The sequence below is a fragment of the Zootoca vivipara genome, chromosome 6 (assembly GCF_965207765.1).
Source record: "Zootoca vivipara chromosome 6, rZooViv2.hap1.1, whole genome shotgun sequence".
Taxonomy (NCBI): Eukaryota; Metazoa; Chordata; class Lepidosauria; order Squamata; family Lacertidae; genus Zootoca; species Zootoca vivipara.
Genome location: NC_142589.1, coordinates 48,651,118 through 48,672,716, shown reverse-complemented (window position 1 = coordinate 48,672,716; position 21,599 = coordinate 48,651,118). Strand labels below are relative to the sequence as shown.

At 46.2% G+C, this 21,599-nt stretch overlaps 1 protein-coding gene and 1 long non-coding RNA gene across 3 annotated transcripts; one reads left to right on the top strand and one right to left on the bottom strand.

The window, feature by feature from the left end:
* Positions 1–865: 865 nt before the first annotated feature.
* On the top strand, positions 866–20,688 carry LOC118086955 (fatty acyl-CoA hydrolase precursor, medium chain). Of its 2 annotated transcripts, none has more exons than XM_035119071.3 (13): positions 866–1,023; positions 3,552–3,756; positions 4,958–5,087; positions 5,771–5,904; positions 6,967–7,120; positions 8,216–8,320; positions 11,323–11,439; positions 11,909–12,049; positions 12,315–12,395; positions 13,485–13,632; positions 15,608–15,760; positions 18,334–18,406; positions 19,998–20,688. In XM_035119071.3, exons 1-13 carry the CDS (start codon positions 948–950, stop codon positions 20,182–20,184), a joined length of 1,704 nt encoding a protein of 567 aa, XP_034974962.3. In that variant the 5' UTR covers positions 866–947; the 3' UTR covers positions 20,185–20,688. The 2 variants fall into 2 exon arrangements, with proteins under 2 accessions (XP_034974962.3, XP_088528194.1); XM_088672068.1 differs by lacking the exon at positions 866–1,023 and adding an exon at positions 2,683–2,823 and having other exon boundaries at positions 19,998–20,393.
* LOC148685333 (uncharacterized) lies at positions 18,064–18,367 on the bottom strand. Its single transcript, XR_015950550.1, has 2 exons — positions 18,240–18,367; positions 18,064–18,174 (listed from the first exon to the last, which is right to left on the bottom strand). It is a non-coding gene; the product is annotated as an uncharacterized LOC148685333 (long non-coding RNA).
* Positions 20,689–21,599: the final 911 nt, after the last annotated feature.

Below are 21,599 nucleotides of genomic sequence, written 5' to 3'. Positions count from 1 at the left end.
GGTATTCTTCCACTACAATGAAAGCAATTACTATCACTTCTACTACAATTATGAAGACACAACAGCATCTATACTCACAGATCCATCTCAGACCCTGGGGACTTCTCCTATGATTGCAGCTGCCTGGAGGGATAGTGCTAAAAAACCTGCATATATCTATCTAAAGCTGGGAATCCTTGCTAGCTAAAGGCATGAACAGACACTGGGTGGCATGGGAGGAATCCAGATAAAACCCAACCAGCTGGACAATGTGGCCCAAATAATTTCTGTTTTAAAACCAAGTCTTAAGTTCAGCAGAAATGAATGGATCTAGAACAGGCATCCCCAAACTGCGGCCCTCCAGATGTTTTGGCCTACAACTCCCATGATCCCTAGCTAACAGGACCAGTGGTCAGGGATGATGGGAATTGTAGTCCAAAACATCTGGAGGGCCGAAGTTTGGGGATGCCTGATCTAGAAAGTCAGTGCAGTCCTGGAAAGCCGGGAGCTTGCTGGGAGCCTTGCCTGTGAAGGGAGTGTTTGCAACCAGCCCAGGGTTGCTCCTGGGTCCAGGCCACGTTTCTGCAGAGAGGTGAGTTTCTGCAGAGAGGTGAGTTTCAACACGGCCTCTTTGAGAATTGCCAGGACCGCGCCCTCTTGCAGTGAGTGAGGAATTCTGTTTCCCTGTGTCAGATGCTGGAAGCGCTCTGTTTAGGTTGCATTGATAAGACCCAGTTGGACAGCTTCTGAACAGGCGGTTTCTTTTGTTTTTTGTTTGATTGATTGATTGATTTTGCCCTTGGGCGTAATGGAAAGGCAGTTCAATTTTCAGCCCTTATTTGGGCCCTTTCCCCCTTCACGTTTGGTGTTCCTTTCACCACACACCCTTGGCTGGCACTTTCTCCTCCCCCTTGGAGACTTTGTGCTTTTGAAAGCAGAGCAACATACTCTCGCAGGCAGGGAAGAACATGTCAGCTTCTGGCAAGAGTTGGCTGTTTGGAGTTGTGCTCTGTGGCCTGTCCATCGCTGGAACTGCAGCAGGGGGTAAATGCAGCTTCTTTTGCTTATTGTGGGGAAGTTTAAGAAGACTCCTTTCAGGGGACCCATTGGCTGCAATCCTTGGCATAGGTCCCCAAGAGTAAACCTCACTGAACACATAGTTCATGCTTCAATAGGGATTATGCTTAATCAGCCAACTAACTCTGTTTATTAGATTTGGAGGACAAAAACAGGCAGGAGAATTTTAGATTAAGATGGATTAACAGTCTTGATTATTGTAGGGGAAATGGGATACTACAGAATGCATGCTATAGCTTTACACACTGCTTTGACAGAGGGAAAATGATATTGATGTGGGTGAGTCAAGAGCTGTTGAAATTAAATATTTCATAGGAAACCTGCACTATTACGAATGAGACATGTGCATTATTAGCCAGGGTAATTGTATAGTTTGCCCCTTAATCTATCCTTTATAAATGTGTGTGAAGAAAAGAGTTGAATAACAAAAGAAGAAGAAAACATTTGGGGCAGAATTCCCAATACAGACTCTGCTGTTTTGTTTGAAGTTGTTTATTTATGTATTATTGTTAAGAGTTAGAATTTATTTTAGAATTATGTATGTATTTGTTTACTCTTAATATATCTCAGTTCTGCCTTCATCAAAAAGGGGAACGCCAGGGTGTACCAAAAAAAAACAACAACCCCCAAATAGCAATGCTATATCAAAACAATTACAAGAAATAAAAACAGCATTGTGGAAGCTGAGAAAATAACAGGCCAAACACTATTCAGCAAACTAAGACAATACAGTGAATTTAAGAAGCCTGGACAAATAAAAATATTTTGGCCTGGAATTGGAAAGCAGACTCAAGTACAATTTAACAAAGCCGGTTTCCAAGGGGTGTGGGGTGTGACAGGTGACAGTGGCTGATCTGTGTCTCTCTGATGTCCCATTCACACTTCTGCTTGTGTGCCTAGACAGCATGGGTCAAAGCAGTTTCCCCATTGTCCTGCTTCTTTAGTGCTAAATTGGAACAAACATCAATCCTGAGAAAACCCGGATTGCCATTCGCTAAAGAGCAGTTTTCTCTAGGGTGGGGGGAAGTGTGGCTAAGCCCTGAGTGGTCCTGCATTTGAATTCAGCCTCTGCTCCTTGGGCAGTTGCAAAAGTGTTCCTGGGGAAGTTGATGGGAATGATATACAGTGGTACCTCTGGTTAAGAACTTAATTCGTTCTGGAGGTCCGTTCTTAACCTGAAACTGTTCTTAACCTGAAGCACCACTTTAGCTAATGGGGCCTCCTGCTGCCGCCGCGCCGCTGGAACACGATTTCTGTTCTCATCCTGAAGCAAAGTTCTTAACCCGAGGTGCTATTTCTGGGTTAGCGGAGTCTGTAACCTGAAGCGTTTGTAACCCAAGGTACCATTGAAAAAAACACCAGTTGGAGTGCGTATTAACGCTGAGTAGCAAACAAGTAATAGCGGCAGCGGCAGCATCTGAAGGCAAAAGAGCCGCCAATTTAATAATCTCTTATTAGGAACACTTCAAACGACATGAACTGCGTAAGACTTGTTATGCTGTGATCAGATCCACCTGCTCAGGGTTGGGGTTTGTCCAAGGAGCAGCCAGCAAGCCTGGACAACGTGCAAGGCCAGAAAAGCTCACAACAGGCCTCGCCTTGTTCTTTGCCCCCAGCTCCTGTGATTCCAAGGCATATGACTGCCTCTGAACATGGAGGCTATGTAGAATTACGCAGCTCAACTCCTCACAACAGGGCAAGTGGGCGCGTTGGGCGCGTTGCAGCAGGACTTCCTCACATCCATCATTTCCGTTCAAATGTGCTTTGGTGGGTTAGCACATGGAAATATACCACAAAGCTGCATATGACTCAATATCCTCCAAACAGGGGTGTCAACAGGATTTGACAGAACTGCTACATTGTATGGGGATTGGGGCCCCTGCATCACATCCTTCTGGCTTCTGCAATCTGTTGGCAAGAGCTGTTACATATACAGTAGTAATTTAGCCTAGGCTACATCGCAAGGCTGTTGCAAATATAAAAAGGGGGGGGGAGAAAACACACACAACCCTGGCCTCCTGGGAAGAAAAGCAAGATGCAAAACACAGCATCAATGTAATTAGCTCCCACAGGAGGCAGCTGAAAGTCACCAAGTTGGATGGCTTTAAAAGAGGAATAACACAGAGGCGGGGCTTTTACACAGGCAGCCCCCGTGTTGTGGAATGCTCTCCCAATCTGTTGTAGCATTCCGTCTGCCCATCAAGACACCCCTCTTTGGGTGCAACTATTCCCCCGATCTCCTGAATTCCCATTCATTCTTAACGGTTATGTTTTGCTGTTTCATGGGCTTATTTATTAAGGATGTTTGTTTTAATGTTTTGATGAAATTGTTTCATTGTGTTTTGTGTGTGGCCATATTCTTAACTTTTGTTTTCTATTTGCAACCACTTTATAAGCCTTTATGGCAAGTAGAATTAGTGATGGATGATGCTGTGAGAAGTGCCTCTTTGTCTGCAAGGCCACCTGTCACTTGTCTTCATGGTCATCTTTTGTAGGCCAAAGAAATGACCGTCCCAAAGTGGTTACCAAGTATGGGCCCTTGCAGGGCAAGCTGGCCAGCGTGAAGGGCATCGACCAGCCTGTGAATGTCTTCCTTGGGGTCCCTTTTGCCAAACCGCCGGTCGGAGCCCTGAGATTCTCCCCACCGCAACCAGCAGAACCGTGGAGCCATGTGAGGGAGTCAACGTCTAACCCTCCCATGTAAGTATAAGCCAAATGTGGCTTTGCTGAACATCCTCCTAGGGCTAGATTAACATGAAAGTCCTTTTTTCGAGAGATGCACCTCCTGTCTTGCTTTTAGTTGGTAGCATAAATGGTTTACAGACCCAACTCAAATCTTCTGCAATAAGCAAGAAGAGTGTCATTTGGTACAGAAAGAAGAGCTATATTAATCTGTGCCCATTGGTAAAGACAATTCTGTCAGGTCAACAGGGGGGGCAAAACCTGAAACATTGTCTGGATAACTCTAGCTTGCTTTAAGATAGGAAAGCTATTTGGGAGCACAGCTCTTTGGGAAGAAACAGGTTTATTATAGCTCTTTAAGTAAACAAATGGGGAGATACTCCCTGGCCCCCAACCCCGTCATGAGTCTATTGGAAGCAACAACAGCCTCCTTATGGCTCCATTCCAAGGGCTGGGGCAGTATCTGTCTTCCAAGCCAAAGGGACTTTGCATCTGTTTAATCCAGAATTCAGAGGGCACCCAATTTCCCCAAGGAACCAGCAGCCTCTGAAGCTAAGGGACAAGGAGGTTTCACTCTGTGTTGTTCACCTGCTCTCCTTTCAGATGGTGGGGGCGATTGTGGGACCAGCGCAAATTGGGCAGTCCACACAGTTTGCTTTTAGGCATCAGCAGTGCTGCTTAGGGGGTGTTTCCACCATCGCCACCACCCATGGAACTGAGAGCAGGGGCTGGGCTGCTGAGCAAACATGTCCATCTTTAAGGCAGCAGGTGAAAGAGGAGCTTCTGTGCAAAAGAATGGCAGTTCCAGCTTTTCCAGTCTGGCCACATTGAATGCCCCAGGGCCTCTTTTCTGGTTAAACGGCACTGGGGAATGAGGAGCAGAGCACTGAAGGCTCTTGTCGAGCGATGAATCAGCAGCAGCAGTGGCTGCTGGAGACAAGCAGACCCATAAACTTCTGTCCTTTGTGCAAATGTATTCTGGTCTACAACAATTTGGTTTCTCCCAAATGATCCTGTGAACTGTAGCTTGAATTCTCAGTTGGAGCCCCTGCCAAGCACACAATGGCTACATCTCTCCTGGTTCCTGAGAAGGCAGTTGGTGGCGAAAGCTATTAAAATCTCCCCTCCACCCCACTATGAGCGTGACAGATAAGAGCTCCGCTCTCCCGTCCTTTCACATCCTTTCACATCCTTTTCGTTCTTCTCATCTGTTTCAAAGGTGCCTGCAAGACTTGAGATGGATGGCTGATTTTGGCAAGATGCTGAATGTGACGATGCCTGACATTGCGGTGGCCGAAGATTGTCTTTACCTGAATGTTTTCACCCCAGACACCAAGGCCAAATTGCCTGTAAGCAAACAAAGCCTTCCTTGAAAGTATCGCCTCATGTTGCCTGCAAATGTGCAACCAGAAGCAGCGCAGGATCCGGAGGCAGTTGCTCTTGAGGCCAGCATGTCAGAGGACAGAAGCAGCAATCCACAATGTTATGGGGCTGTTGCTCCCCCCCTTTAATTGCCCATGCTCCACTCGCACATGCACACATGCTTCTCGCACCTTTCTTTCTACAGCTGCCAGACATGAAGAAAACAATCAGCAGCAACTCTTTACCTTCAGCCTGTAGTTCACTCTTCTCTGAGACCTTTTCCCCTCCTTTCCTTCAGCTTTTGCCTGGCATCTCTTCACAGTCCAAGCCCTTCAGCTGCCCCTCCACTCCCTGGATCTCCTCAGCCACTCTGGATGCTCTGCAGCTGGGCTTTTGGGTCCACCCCAACCCCTCGTAGAGTCTGCTTCCCCATGCAATCTGAAACCATGCTGGAACCTGCTTAGTAGCTTCGCAAATGTGGTAGCAGTTTTATTGCTGCAATGGCATGGATTCTGCCTTCCAGCTGCTCCACTGGCTCCTGGTGCAGAGCACCCAACTTCTATTGAAAGCTCTTTTAGTGCTGGTCCTGTTGCTCCATTAACATCAAGTTCATCTGTGCCAGGAATGTTGCTGTTATAACGAGTTCCTTTTATTTTGTGTATTTTCCCAGGTCATGGTCTGGATCCACGGAGGGGCTCTGGTATTAGGTGGAGCTTTTCTATATGATGGATCAGCCTTGGCTGCTTATGAAAAGGTGGTAGTCGTTGCGATTCAGTACAGGCTGGGTCTCCCAGGATTCTTCAGGTGAGATAGTTTCTAACACTTGAAAAAGCTGCTCTAACTTAAAGGTACACAGGGCACATGCAATCTCTTTGGTGAAGATTGGATATGCCTTTGCTTCTCTTGCAAGGAGTAATAAAAAAAGCTTTGTAAGGAGAGAAAAAAGCTTTGTAAGGAGAAAGCTTGGGATGCAGGTGGCGCTGTGGGTTAAACCACAGAGCCTAGGGCTTGCTGATCAGAAGGTCAGCGGTTCGAATCCCTGTGACGGGGTGAGCTCCCGTTGCTTGGTCCCAGCTCCTGCCAACCTAGCAGTTCGAAAGCACGTCAAAGTGCAAGTAGATAAATAGGTACCACTGCAGCGGGAAGATAAACGGCGTTTCTGTGTGCTGCTCTGGTTCGCCAGAAGCGGCTTTGTCATGCTGGCCACATGACCTGGAAGCTGTACGCCGGCTCCCTTGGCCAATAACGCGAGATGAGCACCACAACCCAGAGTCGGTCACGACTGGACCTAATGGTCAGGGGTCCCTTTACCTTTCAAGGAGAGGAAGGGAGGTGTAAAGAAAAGGGACAAGGAGGGGAATCCAACTTGCTTCACTGCTACATCTACCTGATTTGCACTACGCAAAATAAGACACAACCAAAAGACCTGCTACCCTTTGAAATTAGTATTTCTCTAAATTTTGTAATACAGTTATCCAACCAGAAAAAGGCATGTGGAAACACATATTAGGGGAAATGTGCAAGAAAAGGCACATATTAGTGAAAACAGCCTGCGAAGTTGAGAAGCTGGAAGTCCCAAGCAATAGGGTCCTGAAAGAAGGGCTGAATGAAAGGAAAAATTGAGGGACAGAGGAGACACATGAATGGACAAAATGAGAAGGATCCTGGAGGAAATTCTCACTTTGCCCTACCTGGCTGCTGTTGCCCATTCCAGAGTGGTGGTGCTGAGGCAGAAGATTGCTCGCTTCTCAGGCCAAACCTTCAGCTTATCTCCTTGCAGAGCAGAGATAGAACATTTTGGGGTTGGAGGATTCATGTTAACCATCTAGTAGTTTCTCCATCGCTTGACTCTTGCCTTTCTTTCAGCACTGGTACCAGTGATGCCCGTGGAAACTGGGGATTACTGGATCAAGTAGCCTCTCTCCAGTGGGTTCAGGAGAACATTGCACATTTTGGAGGAGATCCCAATTCTGTGACCATATTTGGAGAGTCTGCAGGAGCATTTAGTGTTGGTATTCAGGTAGGGATCCACTAAATCCCACTCTGAGAACTCTGCCAGAGATCTCTAAACTGGGGCTGGGAGGTGGGCAGAAGAAAGATCTGGATCTAGCTGTAAATCACTTTTAGGCTGGATCTGCAAGACCAACACTACTGGCAAAATTAAGATGGTTTGTGGGAGATGAGAGTTTTTGTGTGGAAGGACTCTAGTACTTAGACACAACAGCTGCCTTTGCAAGAAATGTCACGTCTCCCACAAAATAGTCTGAAGCAAAGCAGGTTGGCTCCAAAACTCTGGACCTGCTCAGCTCAGGAGCTTCACTGGGCATTTCAGATCTGCCAAAGCTGCCTTCAGAGTCACCTGTCCCATGGAGACAGTGATGGTGTGGGGAGCCCACATCCACCCTCGGGACAACAGACTCTATTTAGGGCTTGCAAGGTTTTATTTTCCTCATTGTCAGCCAATGGAGACAGTACAGCCAGTTTTTCATTGAGAAATAATGCAAGGATTGTTCACACCTGAGCTTAATGTGCATTTGAAGCTGTTTGCATTCCCATTTAAGTATAGTCGTACCTTGGTTTTCGAGCAGCTTAGTTCTCGAACATTTTGGGTCCTGAACACTGCAAACCCAGAAGTGACTGTTCCGGTTTGCGAGCTATTTTTGAAAGTCGAACGTCTGACGCGGCTTCCGCGGCTTCCGATTGGCAGCAGGAGTTTCCGCACTTTGGTTTTCGAACGTTTTGGAAGTTGAACGGACTTCTGGAACGTATTCCGTTTGACTTCCAAAGTACGACTGTAATGTCCTACACAAGACACCCCCCTCAGACAGCTGCAATCCTGCTGATAACCTGTGAATTTAGATAAGTTTTGAAAAATGTGACTCCAAACCACTCTACTTGAGGTGGTGAATGCATTGCCTTGGATTCTGCTCCCGATTTAAAAAAAAATGTATTAATGTATTTAATTGTTACTTTTGAACAGCACAGAAAACTTTAGTTTGGGGACAGTATGTAAATATTGAAAATAAACACAGTAAATGCCATATTAAAAGACACCTTTGATCTTGAATGCCTTGTTTTGTGTCTCTCACCTGCCCTCCTCCTTCCTCTGCTGCAGCTCCTGTCCCCCTTGTCCAAAGGCTTGTTCCACAGGGCCATCTCTGAGAGCGGAGTCACTCAGCTTCCAGACCTTGTCATTACCCACCCAGATGTCCTTGCTCAAGTGAGTCAGTTGTTGTTGTGCAGGGAGACAATAGCCTTAAAATAAGGTTACCAGATTTTTTTTCAAAGAATCCAGGGACACTTTTTTTGGGGGGGGAGAGAGGGAAAAAGTTATTTTAAAAAGTTATTATTATTTTTTTAAAAAGAAGTAATATCTTCTCTTCTGTGGTCTCCTCTGTCGCATGGCCTTCCTCTGGGCCCTGGCCTGCTCTCTTGGAGCACTAGCCGCAGTGGAGTAGGCTTGGGTCAGGCCTGGGCTCAGTCACGTGTCCTTGCTCTCCTACCTCTCCTCCCTAGCGGTCGGAGCTCCCCTCTTTTTTTCTCCTTCCTCTTTCTCTCTCTTCCTTCTCTTCCTCTCCTCCTCCTCCTCTGTGATGGCTTGTGTACGCTCTTCGCAATAAGCACCCTCTGCTCACTCAGAGAGATATTTACAGTTCTTTGTTTTACATATGTACAAGCAGCACAGTACAACTTGTTGCATCTGAATCCTCCAGTTCAGATTCAGGGAGTGGCCTCCTCCTGCTCCTCCTCCAACATAAGAGACGAGGAAGCCTCATGGGACGTCTCTGAACCATCCTTTTTAACCTTCTCCTTTCCTGGGCGGTTCTGGGTGTCTGATTCAGCATTGGAGAGCCTTGACACCTCCTGGCTCCTGCTCTCTCCCCCTCTCCCTCTTCCATCATTTGCTGACCGTCCCCTTCTGACTGTTCCCATTCTGACTCTTCCCCCCCCCGACCCAAAGGCGTCCCTTGGCAGTCCCATGGCATCCTCCCTGGGTCAGCTCCGGGGTTTTCCTGGCCCCAGAGCACCGCTGGGCAGTTGGCTGGGTGGCCGGGCACTCTCGCTCTCGGCTCGATTTGGGTCATGGGTGGGGGGGTCAGTGGTTCCCCCAGTTGATGCACCTCAGCAGTGGTGGCAGCGGCGGCAGTCTCAGCAGCCCGGAACCAGCCTGGTAGCACAGTTGGCACTGGCTGGCTTCAGGAGCTGCTTGCTGCCATGGCACCCGCCATTTTGCCTTGCCCGAAGTCCCCATATGATGTGTCTTGTGCCTTTGAACCAATCACACAACATTCATTCCCTACCAGTAAATGTACAACAATAAAAATATACATCTGGGGAAATTAAATGAAATCCGGGGACATTCCGGGGACAGATTTTGTCTGGGGACAGATTTGTAAATCCGGGGACTGTCCCCAGGAAACGGGGACGTCTGGTAACCATACCTTAAGAGTCTGGTTCCCAAATTGCCTTGGACTGTTCCAGGGAATGGAAGTTTGAGGATTGCAGTTTAAGCAACTCTCAGATATCAGTCAAAACAGAATGATGTAAGGGGTGAATCAATGCCTTCAAAGAGATGGAAGAGAGACAGCCTCTAAGCATGAGCAGAGCTCTTTAGCCAAGGGGGCCCCATCTAGTCCAGCATCCTGTTTTCACAGTGGCCAACCAGATGCCTAAGGAAAGCCTGCAATAATTTGCTGGGAGGGAACATGGAACTGTGGGTTATAACGTTAATAATGCATTGTTAAAATGTGACACCAGAGGGTGCTGCAGAGCAGCAAGCCACTTGCAATAAGGAAACTGCATGTTAAACACTATACTGTAGAATGATATATCTAATACCGTTCTAATAACATTTAAAAGATCAGTGTAGATCCAGCCTGTGTGTATTTGTGTGCGCACTTCAGCAGCTTGACTGCCAAGCATGTTTCTTTCTGTGTTTAGAATACTTACATCCTGCTTTAGCCAAGAGGCTCTCAAACTAGCTTGCCAAGGGTTTGGTCAATACAATCACATTCAAAAAGATATGTGCATGTAATTGGAAAGAACCTGATCTCTTCTGCGTCTAGGGAAATGGAGGAGGTTCTCCCCATCACTCAACACAGTATCTAACATTAGGGCTAAAATTAATAAAACAAAAATTGCAATTTTGAGAAACATCCAACTCATGGTGCTATCAGTAAGAACAGAGTTCAGATATGGGACATTATGAGGACAGCCTCCCCCCAGGTCTGTAACTCCCCCCATGAAATCCGGCAGCCCTCCTCCACACATGCACTTTACCTGCTTTCAGCAAACATGTTAACACCTTTTTAAAAAATCATGCAAGCTTTTGTCCAAAAAGATTCACACTGCTGGTTTTAACTGCTGCTTACAGTAAGTTTTATTGTTGTTTTGAATTGGTGGTCTGGGGGCCTCCTTGGGATGAAAGCAGGGGAGAAATTTAAAAAATGCTGTTAGGCAATTTCATTATTGAGCCACCCTGGCCCTTTGGAGAGGAAGGGTGGGTTATAAATTGGAAATGATAGACAATAAATAATAAGAATACTGTAAGTGGGGGTGGGGATTTAAAAGCAAAGATGTCATCATGCCATGCTTTGTTTCAACAGCACGTTGCCCAGTTTTGGGGGTGTGTGTGTGTGTGTGACTGGCCCTGTGTCCTATCATGGATGCTTGAAAGATGTTGAAATTCCTTGTCCATGAAGACAGGGGTCCTTGTTTCAGGATGACAACCACCCTGAGACGAGTGACAGCCTCAAGCTCTGTTTCAAACAAGTCCATGGAAATGTCAGGGTGTTGTGATTGTTCACTGTCAATACAGTGCCAATTGCTGTGTGGTGTAGATTAAGAGTGTAGATTAAGATTAAGAGTGTAGATTAAGTGGTGTAGATTAAGAGTGTAGGTTAAGAGTGGTGCACTTGTAACTTGGTGAACCGGGTTCGATTCCCTGCTCCTCCACATGCAGCTGCTGGGTGACCTTAGGCTAGTACCACACTTCTCTGAAGTCTCTCAGCCTCACTCACCTCACAGAGTGTTTGTTGTGGGGGAGGAAGGGAAAGGAGAATGTTAGCCGCTTTGAGACTCCTTAGGGTAATGATAAAGCGGGATATCAAATCTCAACTCCTCCTCCTCCTCCTCCTCCTCCTCCTCCTCCTCCTCCTCCTCCTCCTCCTCCTCCTCCTCTAATCTGTATTATTATTTTATTCCCTCCCCTTCCATCAAAAGCTCTCAAATAAAATTGCAAACACCTTTGGCTGTGAGGCCAGCAGTTCCGCGCTGGTGCATTGCTTGAGGAGCAAAACTGAAGAAGAACTCATCACCCTGACTGCCAAATTGACCCCGGTGAGTCTGAAAACTTCAACGACATCCACATAATGTGATGCTCTTCTGCTCTGTTTTCGCTCTCCAGTGTTTATTTCGGCCAGAGGTATGTGGGCCACAAACTGTTGGAATCTTCCTAGATGAAAAAGATTTGAACATGAGGGAGTTTGCATTGTTATCCTAGGGGGCAACATGCACACATGCCAAAATGTTTGTTTGGACTAAGCCCATGCCTCTCTAGGTTCCAGATTTAATTGCAGCATCTCCAGGTGGGAGCTGGAAAGGCCCATGCCCCAAACCTTGGAGCGTGGCTGCCAGGCAGTGGAGATAAAACTGAGCTAGATGTGGTCTGGCTTGTAATAAGGCAGCTTCCTATGCTCCTACTTTTGGAATTGTCCAGTTTTGCTTCATTCTTGTTATACATAACCTTTGCAGTTGTTTCTAGGGATCCAACACACATTAAAGATAACTTTTCTTTAAAAACAAACAGGGATTTGGGATTATCCCCGCAATAGTTGATGGAGAGTTCATTCGAAAGGCACCCGAGGAACTACTGGCCTCAAAGGAACTCAACACTGTCCCATATCTATTGGGTATGAATAATCACGAATACGGATGGGTTGTCCCTGCAGTAAGTTGCTCACAATTTATTTTTGTACCCTGATGTGTGGCTGAAATAGAGTCTGGTGCTTTTGAGTAATATCTTGAAAGCAAAATATGTTTTCTGAAACTCCCTGCCCCTTCATCCCTTCTTCCTCATCCTCTTTATGGATTAGCCATGTCTTCCGTGGCTTTACAAACTCAAGTAAAAGGAGTAAAATGCACATCAGAAGTGAAGGCAGGGTTCCATATTCCTTGGATGATATTGAATGTGAAGTCTCTATTTAATTCCACAGGCACTGAACATCTCTGGCATAGCTGAAGGCATGGATAAGGAGACCATCATTGCTACATTTCAGCAGATAACCACCTCCACAGTAAGAAAGAAGCCGAGGAGCCCTACTTACTGAGCTTTCTACAAGCTCCAGTGTATATGGAAATGGGGAGATAACATAAAGTGGGGCAGAAGAAACACCTTGCAAAACAGGGCCAGCCCCTTCCAAAGGCCTTTCTCTTCCAGCCCTTTGTGGTTTCATTTCTGCAGCCTTTAAAGCAGGGATTAAACATGCATCTAGGATCAAATGATCCGCAACATCAGGTGCCAGTTACAGAAGCAAGAACAAAAACTCTGGGTGTGGTGGCAGGGTGGTGGCGGGGTGGGGGTGGGGGAAACCTCCACGCCTTTGCAGAGTGTGAGACCCACCCACAAGCAGCTGGTGGCAGTGGAAGAAAACCCAGCGGCACCTTTGCTTTCTTTTGCAAACAGGCACCCCTGCTGCTTTGCGTGTCTTAAAGCAGGGATGATGTCCAACAGGTCGATCCCGATCTACTGGTAGATCCCCTCGAAGTTTTGGTAGAGGTCTTTGGCCCCTCCCCTGCTGCTTTTATGGAAACCAGGAAGGTGGGATTAAGTCTTCATCACTCGTTCCCCACTCCTTCCCTCCCGGTCAGGGATGCATCATCTACACCCCTCCACAAATCCAACCATTCCCACATACGCACACCACTGGCACAGACATTTAAAGCTGCCTTTCTTTTGCCTCTCCCCTTTTCTCCTCCCACATCCCTGAAATTGTCCCCATTCACATGAGTGGGATGCTTTCACTAACCCCGTTGTGTAAAGGTGCAATTGAGGAGAGGGTTGTTTTCTTCCCAGCTCCTCCCCAGCCCAATTCCTCTGTCCTTGCATGATAAATTAGCCTTGGGGAGGGGAAAAAAACCTATTTCCCCCTAAGCCTAATTACCATGTTTGGGGGCAGGAAGCAGATGTGTGGGTGCCAGATCCCAAAGCTTTGAGGGCTGTGAGTGGCCCACAAGCCAGAGGTTTCCTCTCCTTGTTGTTTCCTGGAAGAGCCCAGCTGTTGCACCCATTTCCCTGGCGGCATTTGCGGGGCAATGAATGTCGCAAGAGGAGAAGTGGTTCCCATGGCCTTCTCTGATGTGGCTGCTCCCCCCTTTCCTTGCAGAAGTTCTCACCTGAGTCTCTGCAGATAATACTGGATGAATACTTGGGAGACACCAAGGACCGTGCCAAGTTACGAGATCGCTTTCTGGACATGATGGGAGATATGGTCTTTGTTGCTCCTTCTGTTGAGATAGCTAGATATCATAGAGGTGAATTCACTTTTGAAATAACGGAATGGCCACAGCAAAGCGTTATTTGTCTATTTTATTTATTAGATTTATATACCAACCTTCATCATAAGATCTCATTAGAAGCTCTTGCATTGGGGGAAATTTCTAGAGGCTCCATGATTGTCAAGAGGTGCTGGGTTCTAGTCCAAAATGCGGCAGCTGGACTGGGGACTGGGAGCGGCCGCCGAGACCACATAACACCGGTCTTGAAAGACCTATATTGGCTCCCAGTACGTTTCTGAGCACAATTCAAAGGGTTGGTGCTGTCCTTTAAAAGCCCCAAACGGCCTCAGCCCAGTATACCTGAAGGAGCGTCTCCACCCCCATCGTTCTGCCCTGACACTGAGGTCCAGCACCGAGGGCCTTCTGGCGGTTCCCTCCCTGCGAGAAGCCAAGTTACAGGGAACTAGGCAGAGGGCCTTCTCGGTGGTGGCACCCGCCCTGTGGAACGCCCTCCCACCAGATGTCAAAGAGAAAAACAACTACCAGACTTTTAGAAGACATCTGAAGGCAGCCCTGTTTAGGGAGGCTTTTAATGTTCAATAGATTATTGTATTTTATTTTTCTGTTGGAAGCCGCCCAGAGTGGCTGGGGAAACCCAGCCAGATGGGCGGGGTATAAATAATTTATTATTATTATTATTATTATTATTATTATTATTACCCGAATGAGAAAAATTACTTGCTGGGGGGTGGAGAGAAGATGCTGCTGGTCCGGGGTGGGGGGCTCAGTCTGCCTCACCCTTTTGCTCTCCCCACAACCTGTCCTCTGATCCCATGCCAGGTGCAATATGCATTTTATTTATGATAGATCAATTTCTAACCCCACTTTTCCACTCAGTGGAACCACAGCAAAGTACGAAGTGAAATACAAAATAACATTCAAAACCATTAGACCCACACAGATAAAATGTCTTCCATGAAACCAGTGCTTTCGCCCCTAAAAATATGTTTAGGGGTACTCTCATTTTGACTCAAGAAAATCACCATTTTATAGTTCAAATCGGGGGGAAATAAATACAGTAAATGGGCTAAAGTACAAAGATTCACAATTTTTTTAGGGGTATGCGTCCCCCTGTGTCCGCCCAGAAAAAAAGCACTTCATGAAACTAATGCCACCATATTTACAGTTGTTATTATGTTAACTTTGGAGACCCAAACCCCGTCTGAGTCCCCCTCCCCCCCAAATTTATTTACTGCATTTATATTCTACTTTTTTTTCCTGCAAGGAGCTCAAGGTAGCATCCTCATTTAATCCCCATACAACAACCCTTTTGCTGTAGTTTAGGCTGAGAGGCAGTGACTAGCCAAGGTTACGCCAAGTGGGGATTTGAACCCGGGTCTCGCAGGTTCTAGGTCCAGCATTCCAACCTCTGTGCCACACTAGCTTTGCTTGCTGATAGAAGGCCATCAGAGAATGGGCTGTGTGGGCTTCCTTTGGCCAAGATATCCAAAGCCCAGGAGTGGTCACTGAAAAGCCCCTTTCTTGAAATTTCTGCCAAATACACTTCTTCAGATATTTGCGGCACAGACAGAAGCTCTCTCTTTCCTCCTCTGTCCCGGATCTCAACACTCAAGCAGACTTGTATGAGAGCAATCTTTCAGATATCCTGGTCCCGACTCCCAAGTCATGTACTGTCATACTGAACATTTTGACTTGTGCTCAGAGACGACTTCTAGACAGTGTGTCTTGCTCTCAATAGCTGGCAGTGACTAGCTGCCCAAGCATTCTGAGCCAGTTGCTATAGGAGTCCAAATTATAGCTGCCACTAAGATATGTGTCCCTGTGATGAGGTATGTGGTGAACACATGATATTAACAAAGGCATTGTGCATGCTAATGACTGTGGTCGTATGTGCTCTGTGGATCACAACCATCGTAATGTATTGTGTCCCAGTAATCTAACCACTGCAAACACTGATCTCGCTCCCCCCGCAACCCGCTTTTTGTTTCAGATTCTGGAGCTCCCGTCTACCTTTATGAATTCCAGTGCCGGCCCAGTGCATTAAAACACACAAAGCCAGATTTTGTAAAGGCAGATCATGGTGATGAAATTGGCTTTGTATTTGGGGTACCGTTCTTAAGCAGTGAGTTAGCCGCTTTGATGGGTAAGAATCTTATGGATGTTTTCTTTTGCTTTGTTTTTATAAGGCAGGGAAGGGTACAGTTGCACAGGAGAAAGTCAATAAGGTCAGAAGGATTTCTTAAGGTTGGGCAAGACTGGCTTCTTTTGGAATGGAGATTATTGCCTCAATAGCTGAATCTTCCTTAAGTCTTCTGAAGGCGTAGGTCGGAGGCACAGCGTGGAGGGGGGGCAGCGATCGCCCTGGGTGCATTTTTCGGGGTGGGACGAGCACTGCTCCTGCCGCCCTCCCTGAGCCAGGCTGGCACCGCTTTGTGAGACTGGGATCTGATATATCCTAGCCGTGCAAAGCCGCTTCGGGAGGGCGGCGTGAGAAGGTAGCAACAACCAGGCACCCTTCGTTCCCAGACACACTTTTGCTGGTGAGGCTGGGATCGAAGGGAACATGGCTGTAGCGTCCTTCTCATGCTGCCCTCTCCAGATTCGAGCCTCGCAAAGCCGTTCAGGGAGTGCGGTGTGAGGACACCACAGGCATGCCACTAGGGACTGGTGTTGCTCCAGCGGTGACGAGGGCTGGGTGAGCAAAGTGGGCTCCATTTGTTCTCTGTGTGAGCGCATGCGAACTGGGCACCATGGAGACACACGGCCTTTCCCACTTCTAGATCAGGATAAGTGAGCAGAAAGGGGCAGAGTGTTGCAGCTCTGGAATGTGCCTTTTGGGAGTTTGCCTCTCTCTGGAAGTCTGATGTGGGTTTTGCTTTCGGGGTGTTTAAACTGCTGCCTCCACCTATGCTTAACCTGTTGTTGTTGTTTAGTCGTTTAGTCGTGTCCGACTCTTCGTGACCCCATGGACCATAGCACGCCAGGCACTCCTGTCTTGCACTGCCTCCCGCAGTTTGGTCAAACTCATGTTCGTAGCTTCGAGAACACTGTCCAACCATCTTGTCCTCTGTCGTCCCCTTCTCCTAGTGCCCTCAATCTTTCCCAACATCAGGGTCTTTTCCAAGGATTCTTCTCTTCTCATGAGGTGGCCAAAGTATTGGAGCCTCAGCTTCACGATCTGTCCTTCCAGGGAGCACTCAGGGCTGATTTCCTTAAGAATGGATAGGTTTGATCTTCTAGCAGTCCATGGGACTCTCAAGAGTCTCCTCCAGCACCATAATTCAAAAGCATCAATTCTTCGACGATCAGCCTTCTTTATGGTCCAGCTCTCACTTCCATACATCACTACTGGGAAAACCATAGCTTTAACTGCTTAACCTGTATACATCTGTAAAGAAACTCTAATATTTTTGCTAAATTGGCAACAAATTGGGAACAAATAATCAATGCTGGAGATGCCACAAGGAAACTGGCACATACGTTCACATGTGGTGGCAGTGTAAAGACATCAAGGTGTTTGGGGAAATGATTTATAGAGAATTAAAGAAGATGCTGAAATACTCTTTCAAAAAAAAAAAAAGTCTGGAAATTTTCCTTCTAGGAATGATGGGAGATGCTATCCGAGCCAAAGACAGGTGCCTAATGAGTTATGCCACAGCAACAGCCAGACTACTCGTTGCAAAAGATTGGAAGTCTCAAAGAATACCAAATAAAGAAGATTGGCAACTCAAATTATTAATGTATCATAATATGGCAACAAAATATGAAGAAGTTAAAGGAATTAATGAAAATAAAAGGGGGGGGGGAATTGGAAATTGTTTACAGAGTATATTAAATGCCAGGTAGAGAAAACCGATATCTTTTCAGCCTTTTAAAAGCTCAAACAAATGAGGTACAATAGAAAGAAAAATTAAAAATACGGTAGTAATCTGCAGAGAACTGAAAGGAAAAATATAGCGTAGTATAGGGAGGTAAAAGGCATGGACCATAGGATTTATATTTTGTTTAATTATTTGTTTATATGTTATTATTTGTTTTTACACTTATATGTTATCATTTCTGTAATTTTTCTGGAAAATTAATAAAGCTTGATTTTAAATTAAAGAAAGAAAAAAGAAACTCTAATATTATGAAATGGCCTCAGTGACTTCCTTCCAAAGGCAACCAAACTTGGGTGAGTGGAGCTCACCTGGAACTTCTCCCCACTTGGAGAAGTGTGCTGAATAACAACATTATCAAGGATTACAGTAATTTAATCATTAACCAGCTTTAGCAGTTCACAGGCTGCTGTTTAAATATGCCCAAGGAATTTGATTTCAATATTAGTCAGACCTCTCATTCCCCCAGACAAAATATATATGTGGGAACTGTAGTTTAAGGGTGCTGGAATTGCAACTCTGTGGCATGCAAACTACAGTTCCCAGTGTTTGATTTTTTTCTAAGCCACTCTGGGAATTTTTCTGAAGGGTGTTAGGAGTTTACATCTGATAGGAAACAAAAACCATAAACAGATGAGGAAGCAAAACAAATTTTAAGCAAATGATAACAATGAAATACCTGCGTGCTATGGTCCATGGGGTCACGAAGAGTCGGACACGACTAAATGACTAAACAACAACAACCTCTTTAAAGCTCTACTGATAGTCAATTCCATAAATTCTACATGAATTACTACATGCTACATGACTAATACGTTCTTCCCCCCATACTCTTCAGGTAAAGCAACAGAGGCCGAGATAGAGCTCAGCAGAAAAATAATGAAATACTGGAGCAACTTTGCCCGAAATGGGTGAGATTCCTGGCTATTTCAAAACACTGTGCCTTAGTGGATGCAATATTTGCCTAAAGCATCTGTAGGTGTCTTACAAATACAAGGACACCAACAATCAAGTTTAACAATAAACCACAATAACAGCAAAATTGTAATACAGAAGCAGCAATAATCCTGATAATCCTCTCCTCTCAAATGCCTGGGAGAAGACATACGTTCTGACCTGATGCTGAAAGGATGTAAATAAATGACAGCACCAGGAAGGCCTCGCTGGGGAGGCTGCAGCCAAAATGACTCTCTCCCTTGTCACCACCTTCTAAACCAGGCATCCCCAAACTGCGGCCCTCCAGATGTTTTGGCCTACAACTCCCATGATCCCTAGCTAACAGGACCATTGGTCAGGGAAGATGGGAATTCTAGTCCAAAACATCTGGAGGGCCGAAGTTTGGGGACGCCTGTTCTAAACCTATCTTGGAGGGGAGACCCAGCGAATGGCCTCAAACAATGAGGTCTACCCACCTTTAAGAGGAGAGGCTTTAGGGCAGGGGTCGGCAAGGCTTACCTTGCCTGGGCCGGTTCACTGCCACGGAGCCTCCTCTGTGGGCCAGATCGCGGGCACACGATTTCCGGCGTCTGCACATGCACAGGCATGATTTCCAGCGCCACGAAAGCGAGTTCCCGTGCTGGTATAGCGCAGCGCATGGGGGCTCACTGAGCAGGCGGCTCAGTTCAGGGGCGGCTTGTGGCCCATGGGCCTTAGGTTGCTGACCCCTGCTTTAGGGCCTTGAGTCACATAAGGCTTTCCAGGTTAAAACCAGGACTTGGAATTGGTCCCGAAAACAGATAGGCAGCTAGTGCGGCTATGCCAGAACCAATGATGGGCTCAGACCACTTAATTTCCCTCATCAGTCCTGCTGCCACATCCTACACCAGCATACCTGCCAAGTTCCGGCCTGAGAAATAAGGGTCTGGACCAGAAGTAGTGCTGCCGCCATTTTGGAACTGGGCGGAGCATGCTCAGAAGCGACTATTGATGCTGCTCTGCCTTGTTCCAAAATGGCCGCTGTACCAGAAGTCGCGCTGCAGCCATTTTGGAACTGGGCAAAGCAGCATCAAAAGTCGCTTCTGAGCATGCTCCGCCCAGTTCCATAATGGCCGCCGCGCCAGAATAAACCGGGGAAAAACAAAAAAATCCGTTTTTTCGGCTGGGAACAGCTGGAAAAACGGGGGTTTCCTGGGGAATACGGGAGACTTGGCAGCTATGTACACCTGCTGCAGTTTGCGAGCTGTCTTGAAAGGCAGCCTCATGTATGGTGCATTGTTGTAATCTAAAACAGAGGTTGCTAGAGGATAGATTCCTGAGGAACCACCCACTAATAGCGTCTCGTTGTTTTGGATTGGGCCTCATCCAGTCCATCACCATGACCAGGCACCAGTTCAGCACACCAACCATCTCAGCGGCAGAAAGAGAGATGCATGCCGTCAGCATACGGATGGCGGTACGCTCCGAGATGCTGTATGGCCCCACTCAGTGGCTTTACGTACATGCCAAAAAGTACAAAACCAATATGCTGAATATGAACTGAATTCCTGGCTCTGTCTTTTTTAGGAATCCAAATGGCAAAGGTTTGGTGGAATGGCCTCGGTATGATCTGAATGAAGGATACCTGGAATTAAACTTGGAGCAAAGGAAAGCAGAGAAGCTGAAGAAGAACAAGGTGGACTTCTGGTTAAAGACACTGCCTGAAAAAATGAAGAAAATGGCTGAAGGAAAGGAAAAACACGGGGAGCTGTAACCAGTGGCCAAAATTGTCCCAGCTTGTTTTTGTTTGTTTTGAGAACAAACACTTTCCAACAAGAATTATTTCAGTCTGTTTGTGAATTTATGGCAATGGCAAAATTAACGGCTTCAATTAGAGGCAGCTCCAAGCAAAAAGTTGAGAGTGGGAGTGTGTAGAGACATATATGGGAAAATATGGAAAGGGAATTAAATTTTAATATGAACATAAAAGGAAATACTTGCAAGGATATAAGATAATAGTACAAAGGATAGAATCATTAAGTACAAACAACTCTTAACACAACAAGAAACAATAATATAAATACCAATAGGATCGCACATGGGTGAGGGGAAGTTGGGAGGGAGGGGGGGAAGTAGAAGGTGGTATCTGAAGAATTATTAAGAACCTTTAAGAACGTGATATAAAAGCCAGATGATATATGTAATTGGAAACATGTTGATTGATTGTGGCTGTAAGCTTTTTATTTTCAAATAAAAATGAATAAATAAATAAGAATTATTTCAGTCTGAAAAATCCATTTGTTCAACGCATGTTCTAATGCCGAAAACCTTAGCTATTATGAGATAATATTTATACAGCAGAAATGCCAGTTGATTCACACCAACAATTAGGAAATACTACTAATGATTTGAAGAGTAACTAGTTTATGCCCCCAGTGCAGTTTAAGAATCCTGGGCATGGCTGCAACGCCTTGTCGATTAGTCATATTAGGTTGTTAATCTTAAGCTTCTTCTCACGCAAATACTTGGCAAACAAGCACAGGCAGTTGGCATTATTTTAGGAGGGGCATTTCACCTTTTCTAAGATTGTGCCCGCTTTGAGAAGTTGACTTACTTCCTCCCTATTGGGTTTTAGATGAAAAATATAAGTGGGGCAGGATGTCACAGAAGGGAGAGGCTCATGCCAAGCCCATGAGGGTGGCACAAGGGTCCTTCACAATTTACTCCTCCTTGGTAGGACCTGCCGCCACCTCCCCCCTTTTCAAACACCTGGGGAAGAAATCCAAAGCTTGAGCTTGGATAGGAATCTAAGTAGGGTGGGGGTTCTTTGCAAACTCTGACCTGCGGACAGGAAGCTCAAGTTCAATCTGTAATCTGCAGTTCTTAACCTTGGAGCCTGTACAAAGGTTTAGGAAAGGTGAGGCAGCTCTTAGTCTGCAGAGCTCTTGGTGAAGAGTTCCAGTGCATGTATTTTATTCAAAAGGCAGCAGCATATAAAGCAAGCAGAGAGCACAGTTATACAGTACAAAAAAATTATAAACCAGTGCTTTGCCTAGCTAAGTCTTATAATAGGCTGACAGCCTCCATTGATCAGGGAGGATCTTGAGGGCCTGATCCTGACCAGCTTCAGTTAAAAGCAAATGGAAAGTGAAACAGAAAGTCTGTCTCAAACTTTTCCTTATAAATATG

Excerpts from the sequence above, each read along its gene's own strand:
- LOC118086955 (XM_035119071.3), top strand. The coding sequence starts at position 948 with ATGTCAGCTTCTGGCAAGAGTTGGCTGTTTGGAGTTGTGCTCTGTGGC. Across the intron at positions 5,905-6,966 it reads GGTCTCCCAGGATTCTTCAG|CACTGGTACCAGTGATGCCC; the intron begins GTGAGATAGTTT and ends CCTTTCTTTCAG. Across the intron at positions 11,440-11,908 it reads TGACTGCCAAATTGACCCCG|GGATTTGGGATTATCCCCGC; the intron begins GTGAGTCTGAAA and ends AAAAACAAACAG.